General features: G+C 43.0%; 1 protein-coding gene and 1 long non-coding RNA gene across 2 annotated transcripts; one reads left to right on the top strand and one right to left on the bottom strand.

Annotated features, from left to right (window-relative positions):
• Window positions 1-1,224: 1,224 nt before the first annotated feature.
• LOC131522366 (uncharacterized) lies at window positions 1,225-3,398 on the bottom strand. Its single transcript, XR_009266524.1, has 4 exons — window positions 3,384-3,398; window positions 2,684-3,082; window positions 2,542-2,592; window positions 1,225-1,773 (listed from the first exon to the last, which is right to left on the bottom strand). It is a non-coding gene; the product is annotated as an uncharacterized LOC131522366 (long non-coding RNA).
• A 5,486-nt stretch (window positions 3,399-8,884) lies between these two features.
• LOC131536997 (chromosome alignment-maintaining phosphoprotein 1-like) lies at window positions 8,885-11,943 on the top strand. Its single transcript, XM_058770204.1, has 3 exons — window positions 8,885-9,001; window positions 9,452-10,005; window positions 10,871-11,943. The coding sequence occupies exons 1-3, from the start codon at window positions 8,885-8,887 to the stop codon at window positions 11,451-11,453; spliced, it is 1,254 nt and encodes a 417-aa protein (XP_058626187.1). The 3' UTR covers window positions 11,454-11,943.
• The last annotated feature ends 5,644 nt before the right edge of the window (window positions 11,944-17,587 follow it).

Here is a 17,587-nt window from a genome sequence, read left to right as displayed (position 1 = left end):
TCACATACTTTCACTGTTCTTCGTGTTCTGACTGGGGCCGGTGGCGTAAACTTTTTATATACTTTTAATAATAAAGTTTTTTATACCGTGTTTGTTTGAAATTGAGTAACAATGTACATTTATTTTTCTCATTACAAATTGTATTACCGTTTTGGGAAATGCACCTGTAAGGTGCCCAACGACAGAACCCAAAGGCATGGGTGAAGCTATAATTCATGTAGGTCTTTTACTTGCACTTCTGCAAAGTTTACTAAATTTAATAGGGTTTAGTAGGGTTTCTATTTCCGTGTTTACTGATCACAAATAATGGTTATGCATTCATTTAGATTATTTTGAATACCCCATATATCCCATATTTGTTCATCGGGAATTTGAGTCTCACGTTGACGGTACATGAACCTCACGATCACAAACTTGCCAGTCTGAGTTTAGTCAGAGGGTGTAGGTTGACTGATACCTTTAAGTCTGCCTACTGCTTGCTTTTCAAAACGTAGTCATTTCCCATACAACTTGCTGAATCAGCGATAGATCGAAAGATCATAGATGAAGTGCCTACTGCTTCATTCGTCCAGGCGCCTTCAGTTTGACCTATCCTGGCCGTAGATATGAGGTAACATCAGCCTCCTCATGATCTACTAGTCATAATGATTTCAGGAGAGTTCAGAATTAATCAAATATAACATTATATTTGTCAGGTAAAATATATCATGCCAATTACATATTTAAACAATTAGAAGCATGAGGTAATGCAATTGTGAGTTACATAGCCACATGGCAACTCTCTGCTCCTGTACTACTTGGATCACTGCAGCTAAGTGCTCCACTAGCAGACAAACAAATTCAACATAGTCACACACGTAACTTGAAATTGATTAATAATTCCAGTGTTACAGTTATTCTAATTTTACACAAGACACGCGGTCTAGAATGCATTTACAACCTGCGTTTTATTGTTTTGTTGCATGGAATCTGTTTTCAAGTGAAGTGAAGTGATGTGATGTATGGTGTCCCATACTCGCAATTTGTGCTCTGCATTTAACTCATCCAAGAGTTCTTGACTTTTGGTTTCATGAGGAGATCATTTCTGGTCTTATACACCCCGGGTTTGTTTGTTGGACAGATCGCCTGTCAGTCAGACTCCCTGCTAAGGGTGAATTCAGTTAAGCACTAAGCATTCGAACACTGAAAATAGATGCAGCGGAGACAATTTTCACAAAAGCAAAATGTGTGACATATAGTTTAATTAGCATAGCTCTCATAATTGTGAAACAATCAGTGCTGATTTATGATAGTACAATAATTTGTAGACATCGTCAAGCTATTATTACTTGTGAGTGTATAAAATATTGTATAAAACATGATATTTTTTCTTATCAATTTTTCTCAGTTTTCATGTCGATTCTCAGATCAAAGTTACTGCATGGTGCTTTGAGTGTTAAAGGTTTATTAGAACAACTAGTCATCTAAAACTTTCGTAACACCGTCAGCCACACTCTGCACAACTTTTCCTGGCGCTTTGACGATCTCTTTGGTTCCTCCGGCCACAGCGCCGGTCACTGGAGACGCCAGCAGACTGAAGACGGCATCCACTCCTTCACCGGGTGAGCTGGCGCTGTCTATTTTATTGGTGGCTTCTTTAATGCTGTCAGCGGCTCCTTTCACCATCCCCACCGGGACGTCCACCACGGCTCTGACCACGCCCACTGTTCCCTCCGCCACGCCCGACGCCAGCGCACCCACCGCTTTGAAGAAGTCCATACCAGCGCGGGATTCCTGCGAGACAGCATATTGTAGTTGTTTATTGCTTTGATCTACTACAACAGTTTTCTCCCTGTTTTGTTCACCCTTTTGAATTCCTGCAGTCCTGGAAATATCAGGGAGTTCATTTAATTCTAATCTTAAAAAGCTGTGGAAATTTGAACATTTCATAGTCAAAAGGGTAAAAATTGCTTGTGCATTTTACTTTATTAAACTATTTAAACTTAAAATTACAATTTAGATTTTCATGTGCATATGTATAAATGTAGCCTATATATAAACAATTTAGAATGTTATCATCCGTACACACACACACATGTTCATGAACTTATACATATGTGATACTGGACCACAAAACAAGTCAAAAGTGTCAGTTCGGCTGAGATACAACTATTTGAACATCTGGAATCTGAGGGTGCAAAAAATGAAAATACTAAGAAAATTGCCTTTAAAGTTGTCCAAACAAAGTCCTTAGCAATGCGTATTACTAATCAGAAATTTAGTTTTGATATATTGACGGTAGGAAATTGACAAAATATCTTCATGGAACATGATCTTTACTTAATATCCTAATGATTTTTGGCATAAAAGAAAAATCAATCATTTTGACCCACACAATTGACTATTGCTACAAATATACCCGTGCTGCTTATGACTGCTTTTGTGGCCCAGGCTCACATATATGTAGCCAACAATGTACTTTATTTAATTATGAATGCAGAATTTTCATATTTGGGTGAGCTATCCCTTTGAACACCAAGTTTTAAAATCAAGATTTCCTACCTTGACCAGACAATCTCTCGAGAGTTGAAAGAGTCTTAAACTTGAGTACACCTGTAAACACAAATTAAGTTACTATTTATTGTAAACATGCTATACTAAACATGATAAAGTCAGCTGTGATGTACCGAGAGTCAGTACAGACCTGAGGTGACAGATGTTGTTGCTTCTTCAGATCAGTGTGGACTGGTGCTCAGATCATCTCAGGGGTGTTTATATACTCATTGGAGGAACAGAAATCAAACGGTGGGAGTTTTTATGTACCCTTATTTGGAGTTGAGTTTTGGAGGAGGCTGTGAACTGTTGACCCATGCAACTGTAAATCTGCTCTCTGTCAATGTTTTAGAGAGAATTAACAGCAGCAGCTCCGACTGGATGAATTCATTTTCAGGTGATGAGTACATGCCAATCAAAACCCCTGAATATTTGTATTTCTTGTTGAGAGTGCATCCACATTAACATTACTTTATCTGCTCACGTTTATAAAATGCACATGGCAGTTTTTCTGGCATCAGGCTCCAGTAGATCTTGCTTGAAGAACATGCTTTAATTTGAATGATAAAAATAAGCATGTTAATTCAATTGTGAGGAAAATAACTGAACTTAAATTCATTTTCACTTTCTGTTTCAGTGCTGCCCTTTCACCCAGTTAAGGCTGATATGAGGGTGTGGTAAACTGTTCTGAAGTGTTATCTCAGATAACAAGTAACCACTGAAACAATTCCAAGTGAACACTGATGCAACAGCATTAATGGCATTGAATTAATGTTGCAATGTAATGTTGTTTCAACATCACGTTTGCACCCTCAGTTAAAAAATAAAATGAAAAATAAAAATAAAAATACCTTTCCAGTAATTAATTTATTTTTGCCTGCAAGTGGTCCAGAGGGTTGAGTTAAAAAAATGTGGCTTAGATCAGACCACTTCCTCTTTTCCTTTCTCTGAAATCTGAAAAAGAACAAGTCAATACAATATGGTCACATTCAGGTTTACTTACTTTTTCCAACGGCTCAACACACACAAAATGACATCTTGTGATTTTAGTATCATTAAATTGTTTATGCTATCGTAATTTAATCTATCAATGCTTAATACACATTCGTAACTGTAAGAGCTATACAAGGAGTGTCCAGTTTTCCTCCTAATTTATCTCTGCAGCCAGGGCTGGACTGGTAATCGGGCATACCGGACATTTTCCCGGTGGGCCGACGCACTGAAGGGGCCGACAGAATTATTATTTTTTTTTTTTTTTTTTGCCAAGGACCATTACCAGTGATGCGGTGTAAAGAGACAGGAGGAGGAGGAGAGGAGAGCAGTTGTATCGGTAAAGTGCCTGATTTGATCGGGACTCGCAACGGAGTCTGCATCTATCGTGTGTGCGCGCGACATTAGTGCAGAATACGCAAACACTTTTTAATAAAACGTAAATTCGTCCACCTCGATTTTTTTGGCCAAGTCATGTCAAGTGTGTTCATAGAGGTTTCCATGGGCTAATGCGGATAAATCTAGATTTAAATTCGAAAAGACACGATATTGTCAGACCTGCCGTTTTTTTATTTATTATCCAAAACAACTCGATGCAATGATACATATCTACACTACCAGTCAAAAGTTATTGAACAGTAAGATTTTGAATGTGTGTTTTTTTTTAAAGAATTCTCCTCTGCTCACCAAGCCTGCATTTATTTTATCCAAAATACAGCAAAAAGCAGTAATATTGTGAAATAGTTTTACTATTTGAAATAACTGCTTTCTATTTGAATATATTTTAAAATGTAATTGATTGCTGTGATCAAAGATGAATTTTCAGCATCATTACTCCAGTCTTCAGTGTCACATGATCTTCAGAAATCATTCTAATATGCTGATTTGCTGCTCAAGAAACATGTATTATTATTAATGGATTTTTTGATGAATAGAAAGATCCAAAGATCAGCATTTATCTGAAATAAAAAAAGCTTTTGTAACATTATACAATACACCATTCAAAAGATTGGAGTCAGTATAATTTTTGTTTTGTTTTTTGGGAAATAAATGATGGAAATTAATACTTTTATTTAGCAAGGATGCTTTAAATTGATTGAAAAAAATGATGATAAAAACATTTATAATGTTACAAAAAATTATATTTCAGATAAATGCTGTTCTTCTGAACTTTCTATTCGTCAAAGAAACCTGGAAAAAATTATACTCAGCTGTTTTCAACATAATAATAATAATAATAATAAATGTATTTTGAGCAGCAAATTAGAATATTTGAACGATTTCTGAACGATCATGTGACTGGAGTAATGATGCTGAAAATTCAGCTTTGGTCATGTCACGAATCTGGTCTGCACTCCCGTTCATTCACCACTAGAGGTCACCCGCTCACCACATGGACTTTCACACCACACATCACATGGACTGCATTTCCCATCAGCCATCTCACCAATCACACGCACACAGCTGTCACCAATCACTCATTGCACTAATCACACGCACACCTGATCACACAGCATCACTAATCACACACACTATTTCAACCCTGGACATTCTCTCCCTCGTTGCCGAGTATTGTACGCATTATCGCTGCTCTACGAAGCCCCGTTAGTTTCCCTAGTTTTGCCTCGCCTTGCCTTTGTTGGATTGTGTTTTCCCCTGCCTGGACTGTCGCTGACGTTTTGACTACCTCTCCTGTCTCGCCCCCTTGGATACTGTTCGCCAATCATCGACCCACGCTTGTCTTAGTTCACTCTTCGTCTCGTCCATGTTATACCTGTTTGCTATTGTTTGACCCTGCCTGTACGACCACGTCTCTGCTTATTAATAAAGTCTGCAAATGGATCCGCACGCCTCTCGTCTCGTCAGCCCAGTAACAGAATACTCGGCCACAAAAGGATCCAGCGGCTTTTCAAGAGGACATTTGCCAGGTATGGACGCGGCAATCTTGTTGCTAGCCCTCAAGCAGGGTACACGATCACTCGAGGATTACATTACAGAATATTTGGCTTTGGCTAATGGCTCCGAATTACCGGATTATGTGTTAATAGACTTTTTCTGCGAAGGTATTAACCAGCCACTCAAATCACGACTAGCCCTTGAAGCTCCCCGTTCATCTCTATGTGACTTTATGGATTACGCGTTAATGACTGTTGGTTCAGCGTTTACTGTGGGTGTCAAGGAGGAATGCAACACCGCACTCTCTCGTTGGATAGCAGCCACACTGGAGCAGACACACCAAGTGGCAGCGACAGCGAAGCCCGTTCACAAAATGGCGGCCACAACAACACCCCGTCATGTGCTAGTTGATGTTAAAGAGCCCAGTCAAGTCACCATCGATCTCCACGAGTCAAGCCAAGTCAAAGCTGATCTTCACGAGTCAAGACAAGCCACAGCTGATCTTCAGAAGCTAAGTCAAGTCACCGTTGATCGTCACGAATCAAGCCAAGTCAAAGCTAATCTTCACAAGCTAAGTCAAGTCACCGTTGATCGTCACGAATCAAGCCAAGTCAGAGCTGATCTTTATGAGCGAAGTCAAGTCACAGTTGCTGTTAAAGAGCCCAGTCCAATCACAGTGGGTCGTCATCAACTGAGTCACGTCTCAGCTGATCTCCTAAAGTCAAGTCACGACACAGCTGCTCGTCCAGAGTCACAGCAGCACGACACAACTGCTCGTCCAGAGTCACAGCAGCACGACGCAACTGCTCGTCCAGAGTCACAGCAGCACGACGCAACTGCTCGTCCAGAGTCACAGCAGCACGACACAACTGCTTGTCCAGAGTCACAGCAGCACGACACAACTGCTCGTCCAGAGTCACTTCACGTCTCAGCTAATCTCCTAAAGTCAAGTCACATCACAGCTGCTCGTCCAGAGTCATTTCATGTCTCAGCTGATCTCCTAAAGTCAAGTCACGTCACAGCTGCTCGTCCAGAGTCACAGCAGCATGACACAGCTGCTCGTCCAGAGTCACAGCGTCACGTCTCCGCTGACCTTCCAGAGTCACAGCGTCACGTCTCCGCTGACCTTCCAGAGTCACAGCGTCACGTCTCCGCTGACCTTCCAGAGTCACAGCGTCACGTCTCCGCTGACCTTCCAGAGTCACAGCGTCACGTCTCCGCTGACCTTCCAGAGTCACAGCGTCACGTCTCCGCTGACCTTCCAGAGTCGGGTCACATCCGGGCTGACACACTCAGATCATCAAGGTCAGTCTTTCATTATCCCAGTCTGATATCCAGTGTGAGGATTCACCGCTGGTGTCTGCACGCACAGCTGGTATCCCCAAACTCACTCACTATAACCCTCCTGTTCCTGAACTGATTCCCCTGTCTGAAACACTTCCCCTGATGAGGATCGCATTTTGGTGTGTTTGGGCTGCATACACCACCACAGAACTCCCAGAGGTGGCGGCATCCACTATGATGTCTCTAGAGGTGGCGGCTGACGCTGCAGAACCTCCTGAGGTAGTGGCGCTCACTGCTGTGTTCCCGGAAGTGATGGTGCCCGCTGCAGTTTCTCCAGAGGTGGCGGTACATGCTGCAGAACCTCCCGGCAGCGGTGCTCACTTGCCCCTTGTATGGTGGTGGCGCCCAGTAATGTACTCTCAACCTGTTATGTGGCGGTCGAAGAGACCGTTACTAAATTCTCCCTGTGTCCTGAGGTTACTGCTGTAGAACCTCCAGAGGTGGCGGCAGCTGCTGCAGAACCTCCAGAGGTGTCAGCAGTAGCTGTCAATAAACTCTCGTTCTGTCCTGTCACGGCTATGGAGGCCGTCAATGAACTCTCGTTCTGTCCTGTCACGGCTATGGAGGCCGTCAATGAACTCTCGTTCTGTCCTGTCACGGCTATGGAGGCCGTCAATGAACTCTCGTTCTGTTCTGTCACGGCTATGGAGGCCGTCAATGAACTCTCGTTCTGTTCTGTCACTGCTATAAGAACGAACTATGAACTTCCTGTGTTCCCTACCCCAGTCCTTGTGTCTGTGCATGTTCTGTCTTCTCCCTGTGTCTCCTTCCTCCCTAGGTCCCAGGCTCTGCTGTGGGTTCCTGATCCGTCGTGGTGGGCTCCTGCTCTATCTGCGCCACTGTGGTGGTCTTCGGGTCCGTCTGCTCCGCTCTGGTGGTCTTCTGCTCCACCTGTTCCACCCGCTCCGCTGTGGTGGTCCACTATCTGGCTCTGGTGGTCTTCTGCGCCGCCCTGGTGGGCTCAACCTCCGTCTGGTCCGCCCTGGTGGGCTCAACCTCCGTCGGCTCCGCCCTGGTGGGCTCAACCTCCATCGGCTCCGCCCTGGTGGGCTCAACCTCCGTTGGCTCCGCCCTGGTGGGCTCGTGTTCTGTCGGCTCCACCCTGGTGGGCCCCAGTCCCGCCTGCTCCGCCCTGGTGGGCTCCAGTCCCGTCCTCTCTGCCCTGGCTTCCTGCTCTGCCGGCTCTACCTCGGTCCCAGATCACTCCGCTGCCACAAGGACCTGGCCCTCCATCCCTCCCCCTGTTCCGCCTCCGCTCCACCTCCCTCCTGATTATAGACTGTGTGGGCGTCTGGGCCGCTCTTTGGGGGCTCTGTCACGAATCTGGTCTGCACTCCCGTTCATTCACCACTAGAGGTCACCCGCTCACCACATGGACTTTCACACCACACATCACATGGACTGCATTTCCCATCAGCCATCTCACCAATCACACGCACACAGCTGTCACCAATCACTCATTGCACTAATCACACGCACACCTGATCACACAGCATCACTAATCACACACACTATTTCAACCCTGGACATTCTCTCCCTCGTTGCCGAGTATTGTATGCATTATCGCTGCTCTACGGAGCCCCGTTAGTTTCCCTAGTTTTGCCTCGCCTTGCCTTTGTTGGATTGTGTTTTCCCCTGCCTGGACTGTCGCTGACGTTTTGACTACCTCTCCTGTCTCGCCCCCTTGGATACTGTTCGCCAATCATCGACCCACGCTTGTCTTAGTTCACTCTTCGTCTCGTCCATGTTATACCTGTTTGCTATTGTTTGACCCTGCCTGTACGACCACGTCTCTGCTTATTAATAAAGTCTGCAAATGGATCCGCACGCCTCTCGTCTCGTCAGCCCAGTAACAGAATACTCGGCCACAAAAGGATCCAGCGGCTTTTCAAGAGGACATTTGCCAGGTATGGACGCGGCAATCTTGTTGCTAGCCCTCAAGCAGGGTACACGATCACTCGAGGATTACATTACAGAATATTTGGCTTTGGCTAATGGCTCCGAATTACCGGATTATGTGTTAATAGACTTTTTCTGCGAAGGTATTAACCAGCCACTCAAATCACGACTAGCCCTTGAAGCTCCCCGTTCATCTCTATGTGACTTTATGGATTACGCGTTAATGACTGTTGGTTCAGCGTTTACTGTGGGTGTCGAGGAGGAATGCAACACCGCACTCTCTCGTTGGATAGCAGCCACACTGGAGCAGACACACCAAGTGGCAGCGACAGCGAAGCCCGTTCACAAAATGGCGGCCACAACAACACCCCGTCATGTGCTAGTTGATGTTAAAGAGCCCAGTCAAGTCACCATCGATCTCCACGAGTCAAGCCAAGTCAAAGCTGATCTTCACGAGTCAAGACAAGCCACAGCTGATCTTCACAAGCTAAGTCAAGTCACCGTTGATCGTCACGAATCAAGCCAAGTCAAAGCTGATCTTCACGAGTCAAGACAAGCCACAGCTGATCTTCACAAGCTAAGTCAAGTCACCGTTGATCGTCACGAATCAAGCCAAGTCAGAGCTGATCTTTATGAGCGAAGTCAAGTCACAGTTGCTGTTAAAGAGCCCAGTCCAATCACAGTGGGTCGTCATCAACTGAGTCACGTCTCAGCTGATCTCCTAAAGTCAAGTCACATCACAGCTGCTCGTCCAGAGTCACAGCAGCATGACACAGCTGCTCGTCCAGAGTCACAGCAGCACGACGCAACTGCTCGTCCAGAGTCACAGCAGCACGACGCAACTGCTCGTCCAGAGTCACAGCAGCACGACGCAACTGCTCGTCCAGAGTCACAGCAGCACGACGCAACTGCTCGTCCAGAGTCACAGCAGCACGACACAACTGCTCGTCCAGAGTCACTTCACGTCTCAGCTAATCTCCTAAAGTCAAGTCACATCACAGCTGCTCGTCCAGAGTCATTTCATGTCTCAGCTGATCTCCTAAAGTCAAGTCACGTCACAGCTGCTCGTCCAGAGTCACAGCAGCATGACACAGCTGCTCGTCCAGAGTCACAGCGTCACGTCTCCGCTGACCTTCCAGAGTCACAGCGTCACGTCTCCGCTGACCTTCCAGAGTCACAGCGTCACGTCTCCGCTGACCTTCCAGAGTCACAGCGTCACGTCTCCGCTGACCTTCCAGAGTCACAGCGTCACGTCTCCGCTGACCTTCCAGAGTCACAGCGTCACGTCTCCGCTGACCTTCCAGAGTCGGGTCACATCCGGGCTGACACACTCAGATCATCAAGGTCAGTCTTTCATTATCCCAGTCTGATATCCAGTGTGAGGGATTCACCGCTGGTGTCTGCACGCACAGCTGGTATCCCCAAACTCACTCACTATAACCCTCCTGTTCCTGAACTGATTCCCCTGTCTGAAACACTTCCCCTGATGAGGATCGCATTTTGGTGTGTTTGGGCTGCATACACCACCACAGAACTCCCAGAGGTGGCGGCATCCACTATGATGTCTCTAGAGGTGGCGGCTGACGCTGCAGAACCTCCTGAGGTAGTGGCGCTCACTGCTGTGTTCCCGGAAGTGATGGTGCCCGCTGCAGTTTCTCCAGAGGTGGCGGTACATGCTGCAGAACCTCCCGACGCGGCGGTGCTCACTTCGGCCCCTTGTATGGTGGTGGCGCCCAGTAATGTACTCTCAACCTGTTATGTGGCGGTCGAAGAGACCGTTACTAAATTCTCCCTGTGTCCTGAGGTTACTGCTGTAGAACCTCCAGAGGTGGCGGCAGCTGCTGCAGAACCTCCAGAGGTGTCAGCAGTAGCTGTCAATAAACTCTCGTTCTGTCCTGTCACGGCTATGGAGGCCGCCAATGAACTCTCGTTCTGTCCTGTCACGGCTATGGAGGCCGTCCAATGAACTCTCGTTCTGTCCTGTCACGGCTATGGAGGCCGTCAATGAACTCTCGTTCTGTCCTGTCATGGCTATGGAGGCCGTCAATGAACTCTCGTTCTGTTCTGTCACGGCTATGGAGGCCGTCAATGAACTCTCGTTCTGTTCTGTCACTGCTATAAGAACGAACTATGAACTTCCTGTGTTCCCTACCCCAGTCCTTGTGTCTGTGCATGTTCTGTCTTCTCCCTGTGTCTCCTTCCTCCCTAGGTCCCAGGCTCTGCTGTGGGTTCCTGATCCGTCGTGGTGGGCTCCTGCTCTATCTGCGCCACTGTGGTGGTCTTCGGGTCCGTCTGCTCCGCTCTGGTGGTCTTCTGCTCCACCTGTTCCACCCGCTCCGCTGTGGTGGTCCACTATCTGGCTCTGGTGGTCTTCTGCGCCGCCCTGGTGGGCTCAACCTCCGTCTGGTCCGCCCTGGTGGGCTCAACCTCCGTCTGGTCCGCCCTGGTGGGCTCAACCTCCGTCGGCTCCGCCCTGGTGGGCTCAACCTCCGTCGGCTCCGCCCTGGTGGGCTCGTGTTCTGTCGGCTCCGCCCTGGTGGGCCCCAGTCCCGCCTGCTCCGCCCTGGTGGGCTCCAGTCCCGTCCTCTCTGCCCTGGCTTCCTGCTCTGCCGGCTCTACCTCGGTCCCAGATCACTCCGCTGCCACAAGGACCTGGCCCTCCATCCCTCCCCCTGTTCCGCCTCCGCTCCACCTCCCTCCTGATTATAGACTGTGTGGAGCGTCTGGAAGCCGCTCTTTGGGGGGGGGCTCTGTCACGAATCTGGTCTGCACTCCCGTTCATTCACCACTAGAGGTCACCCGCTCACCACATGGACTTTCACACCACACATCACATGGACTGCATTTCCCATCAGCCATCTCACCAATCACACGCACACAGCTGTCACCAATCACTCATTGCACTAATCACACGCACACCTGATCACACAGCATCACTAATCACACACACTATTTCAACCCTGGACATTCTCTCCCTCGTTGCCGAGTATTGTACGCATTATCGCTGCTCTACGGAGCCCCGTTTGTTTCCCTAGTTTTGCCTCGCCTCGCCTTTGTTGGATTGTGTTTTCCCCTGCCTGGACTATCGCTGATGTTTTGACTACCTCTCCTGTCTCGCCCCCTTGGATACTGTTCGCCAATCATCGACCCACGCTTGTCTTAGTTCACTCTTCGTCTCGTCCATGTTATACCTGTTTGCTATTGTTTGACCCTGCCTGTACGACCACGTCTCTGCTTATTAATAAAGTCTGCAAATGGATCCGCACGCCTCTCGTCTCGTCAGCCCAGTAACAGGTCACAGGAATAAATTACATTTGAAAATATATTCAAATAGAAAACTGTTATTTTAAATAGTAAAAATATTTCACAATATTACTGTTTTTGCTGTATTTTGGATCAAATAAATGCAGACTTGGTGAGCAGAAAATAATTATTTAAAAAAAATAAATAATGAAAAATCTTGCTGTTCAAAAACTTTTGAATGGTAGTGTATATAATATATGGTGGTGGGCCACCAGGTCCAAAACATGCCAGGGCTGGTTTTTTGTCCCAGTCCAGCCCTGTCTGCAGCCTAATAAAACACTCCTGAAACAGTGAAAACAGGCTAAACTGAAACTAGTTTTAGTTGCATCAGTGCGTATTAATTATTACCTGATAAAGCAGTAATCCGGGGTCAGGAGATAAGATAAAATCCCCAGTAAGGTGATTATGCTGTTAAATGTGACACAATGTATAATCAGTGTCATTGTCATCAAGGTTATAATTTCTTTGATTGTCCTCATCTGCATAAACTCCTCCCACTAAAAGGAGGAGAGCAAACACTGAGTAATAGATGCCAGCATGCATGTGTATTTCTCAATAAAGCTCATATGTGTGTCATTTCAAGGGATCTGCTAAAGGATTTTGGAACTAAATCAATTTACATCTATATGATCTACTGAAACACCTCTAAGTTTTTTTAATTACAATTTTAATTTTAATTGTTTTTTTCTTAGCCTTTGTTTCGCGTCCTTCGTTCTGTATATTTTGAAGGGTGCTTCAAGTGGATGCCAACGATCTCCTGCTCACCCTTATTTGCATAAAATCCAATTCACGTTAAAATGTTGGCGGACTCGTGCGTGCTTACTATATGTATTTCCGCTAAAATCTTCTCAAGCTTTCTCCCTTAGCAAACTGTGGTTAGAAAATTCTTTCTGTAATAGAAATGTCAGTAATTACATTATATTACTATACAATAGCATATTATATACATTAACTATAGGCCTACAAAACCTAACATTTTGGACTGTGAAGGACTAATTCTCCAATATGCAGCTTTCTAATTGAGAAGTAGTCCTATCCATTGTCTTGTTAACATCTTGCTGTTTGGAGAAGCTCCAAGCGTTCTTTAATGTCGATAACTCTGATATTGTTCCCCTGTGAACGCATTTCCCAGTTCTTGAGTTTATTCTTGTTTTGTTATTTCCTTTTGCCATTGTCTGTGTCAGTGTGAGTATCGCCCAAATCCTGTTTTTCCAGGCTTCTGTCACGATATTTGTAGAGGTGAAATAGAGAAGTCCAGGGCTACAACATCGTTTAGAAATATAGCTGCAAGCAGCGATTACCGAGGTTCAAGCACTTAAGGCATTTAAGCATGTAAGGAAAAATACATTGCAATTTTTTTTAGCAAGGCTGCACCCACGTAAATCAACTATTTAAGAAGCATTTTTGGCAAATCTAGGTAATTTACCACAGAAATATGATGTTTATTTTTTTTTACATTTATGAATGTTATAGTGCCAGCTGTGGTCCGATCCCTTTAAAACTTTGCATGCTTGTTTAGAATCACCTGTCACATGTGCTCAGCAGGTTTTTTGAAGTTTTGAGTTTTCCTTTAGGCTTTATAAGATTTTGGGTAAACTTGGACAGGACCCCCGTTATAGCTTCCCAAAGGGTACATTTCAACATTTTTTTGATAATTATTGGCCTAGAGAGTCCAGAGAATGTACTGCAGTGTTTGTTTGTTTTTTCAGATTGAGTGAAAAACCTAGGACTAGTTCACAAAAGTAGGTTGTTTATCTTCTCGATCATTTTAGCAAACAATTTGATTGACAGCAGTGGTTCTAGAAGCAAAGTTGTCCAGAATGATGAGTTATATCGTATGATACGAATAGTGTGCGTATGTGGGAAAAACTGTCTGATGTCATTTATGAACTTGAAATATGCAGGTGATTTTAAACATTTTAGGAAGATCGGACTAAATCTAGCTCTATAACAGTCATAAGCTTTCAAAAACATCATATTTGTATTCTAAATAACCTGGATTTGCCAAACATGTTTTTATTTTTTTTGTTTTTTTAAGTCATTGATTTGGGTGGTTACAGGCTTACTAAATAAAATTATATATATTTTTTTATATGTGCTTAAATGCCTTAAAGCACATGATCCCTGGTAATCGCTGCTTTCAGCTATATAATTGTTAATTAAGTTTGCTACTCTGTAAAAAGTGAAAGTTGACTTAACTTAAAAAAAAAATGTACATAATAAAAATAAAAAAATAAAAAAAAGTTAAGTGAACTTGACAATTCAATTAACTTATTTTTTTAATTATCATTTACTTAAAAATGTTAAGGCAACGGGTTTCCTCAATTTTTTTAAGTCAAGTCAACTTATCACTTTTTACAGTGTGGCACACTTGTATATGAGCTACACCAGATCATACCACGTATCTTATAAACCAAATAAGCAACTCAAATTAACCATCCCTACTCAGTAAACTGGTTATTCATCATGATCAATAACCTTTGATGCTGTTGACTGTCTGCTAAAGTGAAATGAGACTTTCACAGTGAAAAGTGAAACTGAAAATATACAGTGCTCTGCTTGACAGGAATAGCCCTGATTTACAAGAAGAGTGCGGTTAACAAACAACAAAAAGAAATTCTTCATAAGCTTTATATTGACAAGAAAATGATGATTTAGGACTATATATATATATATATATATATATAGCCTATTTTAAAGCCTGTTGTCTAATCAATTCTAATTTCGCTCATATAACAGCACTCATGAAGCTCCCAGTGTAGGCTATGTCTATATTTTGAGCAAAATCAAAGTGGTGTGGGAGTCACTTTCTTACTTTCAAACAAAGGGCACACACCCTTCTAACAAACACCCGCCTGTCCCGGCTGAACAGGAAAACTTGACACACACAGGGGGTTTCTGTCTAAGGATGCTTTTACTACGTACACTATACCTTTACATAGCACAGTTATCTGCTGATTCTACGAAGAAGAAAAAAAAAAAGTATAGAGTAGAATTTTCACTAAATAGGCTACTTCAGCCAAAGTCCATCTTATGCCTTCAGAACATTAAAATATATGACACAAGTTGCACGATAGTATTTCGATGGCAGTGCGAAGCTGATCACATGTATGATTGTGAACATTTTTTCTCTCCCTTTGTTCGCCGAAGGCTATGTGTTATATAATTTGGGTTGGTCAAGTCATGCTAAATGCCCTTCATTTATATTGAAATCAAAACTAAGACCACATCTGATTACAGACAAACTCGGCACTCTTTTCAGACCTCCTCCATAAATTTACAATCACATAGCAGATATCATTGACATGGGCAGACATTGGCCTACTTTTGGTATACTGTGTTTATTGTGTAAGTTTTGTAACTGTGAAAAGCTATTTTTCCACATTACAAATTCTATTTTCAGTATGTATAAAGAAACTAAAGAACAAATACCTAATATTAAAAATCAGTTTCATTATTCATGTCCTTGTGAAGAAACCATGTCTTTATGGTTTTAAACACTGGACGGCTATGGCATTATAGAGTTATTACAGGTCACTGCAGAGCTCAGTATTATGAATTTAATAGCCTGTAGGATAAAAAATTAATAAATAAACACCGATTTAAAAATTACAGCTTGCAATTTTTGCACACAACAGTGCCACCTAATGTTCGAAGTAAGACATTGCAGAGACCTAAACTGAGAGACTAGTTAACCCAAATCAATCCCAGCATCAAACCAGGAAGGACATTTTTAAGAAAAACAATCTCTAAAAATGCAAACAAAGTGACTCGAGTCCAGGCGTGTTATCTGTCATCTTTAGGGTGAAAATATAATATTCAACATGCTTGTAATGCACAATGAATGTAAACAGAATTTCCTCTTAACTTTATCTAGTTTGACTTTATCTCCCAGCAACAGCCTTGACCGATCAACAGCTCCCACGAGTTTTTGATATCAGACAGGATGTGAGTTTGCAAGGCAGGTCTTGTCTTAATATTTTTCCCCTTTATGTTCTTTATGACCCAACAGCAGAATGAATTGCATTGAAATTCACTGAATGTCTGAGATGTGTTGAATCGTTTCTTTCATGTTGAAGGCCGCACATCTCCCATCTCCAGCGCTCCACGCGACACTGAAACTCGTGTCCTCGCTGAGAGCTGTTGAGCACAATGGTGTTTTCATCAGATGATTATACCATAATATCTCACATTAAACCAATGAATAGTCATACAGAGGGCAGAGGCTTTTTTTCAGGCCTGTTCTACACAAACAAACTCATTTGTGGAGCAACACAGCGTTCAGGTTTTAAATCTGGGATGTTTTTAGAGGAAGTTGCCCATTAACGTGATGCTGCAGATAATGTCATTAAACACGGAGTAACAAGCAAAACCCTCGTGTGATTGGTGAGAAACAGAAAATTGTGGAAATGATCATAATGAATTAAGCTCATTATCTGTCTCAACAAAACAAAAGGTTAACAGGATAAAGGTTATCCAATCTAATTTACGTTCTATTTATGTAATAAATTTAATGCATTCAATTATTTGTAAGTTATTTTGAAATTTAAACTTAAGGTATAAAGGTATTAAATTAATTTAAGGTATATTATATATATTAATAGCTTAAATTACAATTTTAATTAAAAAATAAATAGGCCTATATAATTATTTTAATTTTAAAATATTTTAAAATTAATAAATAATAAGACATACAGTCATACGGTGTATTGCTTAAAAATTAGAAGGAAAAAAAATGATGCGTGAAGAAAATAAATATCAGTGTTCCTAAAATATAAGCTAATGTATTTATTTTTTATTTATTTATTTTTTGGCATGAAAGACCCAGACATGTTCTCAACAGATTTCGTGAGAAACCTCGAAAACAATAATCACAGCAGTCAGCTCTCATACATCTCTCTCTACCTGTTTTTTCACATCATCTGTGTGCTGTCATCACTTCTTTGCTTTCTTCCACAATTTGTGTGTGATTAGATCTCTGTCTGGCCTTGCGTGCCAGACCCTCTCCTCCTGTCCTCCATCTTCTCCAGCAAACACCTGTCCATCTCTCGTCTCTCCACACACCGCTGTGCTTCTGCGTAACATCACCATGACTTCAGCTTGATCTAATTCAGGTGTTTTACGGATTATCTGCATGAGTCAACAAAATAGACCATGCACAGTTTCTGCAAGAATGACAGTTACAATAAAATCATAATCATTTGTTATAGGATCATTTATTATTATTATTTATTTTTTTTTTCCAGTGGTTGATAAGCTTCACATCAGGCGAACAAAGGACATGGCTGAACATTTCATTTGGCAAACAGGTGTGAATATTACTGACATTTAACATGTCAGTGTCATGAAACATGCATGCACGCACACACACTATAGGGCTCGGTTGACAGTATGAGTTCTTGATATTAATTACCCAGTGTCAATTATTAAATCCCAAGATCGATGTTTTAAGGCCCGTTCATGCACCATATTCATGTTCATTTTAAGCACACGCTGCAGTTTGTTTGCCTCTTTAAATGCTCGGGCTCTTTAAAGCTGAATGGATTCTGATTGGCTGACAATGTTGTTTTTTTAGCATTTGTAAGCTACAAAAATCATTCTGAAATTGATTCCAACCATGTTG

The sequence above is a fragment of the Onychostoma macrolepis genome, chromosome 01 (assembly GCF_012432095.1).
Source record: "Onychostoma macrolepis isolate SWU-2019 chromosome 01, ASM1243209v1, whole genome shotgun sequence".
NCBI classification, from domain to species: domain Eukaryota; kingdom Metazoa; phylum Chordata; class Actinopteri; order Cypriniformes; family Cyprinidae; genus Onychostoma; species Onychostoma macrolepis.
Note: the sequence above shows the minus strand (reverse complement) of the source record. Positions and strands in the feature narration are given on the sequence as shown.

What these genes read in the sequence shown, in the direction of transcription:
- LOC131536997 (XM_058770204.1), top strand. Translation starts at nt 8,885, where the DNA reads ATGACTGTTGGTTCAGCGTTTACTGTGGGTGTCGAGGAGGAATGCAAC. An exon ending in TGGCAGCGACAGCGAAGCCC is followed by an intron (nt 9,002 to 9,451) that starts GTTCACAAAATG and finishes GCTCGTCCAGAG; the next exon opens with TCACAGCAGCACGACGCAAC. An exon ending in GACACACTCAGATCATCAAG is followed by an intron (nt 10,006 to 10,870) that starts GTCAGTCTTTCA and finishes CTTCCTCCCTAG; the next exon opens with GTCCCAGGCTCTGCTGTGGG.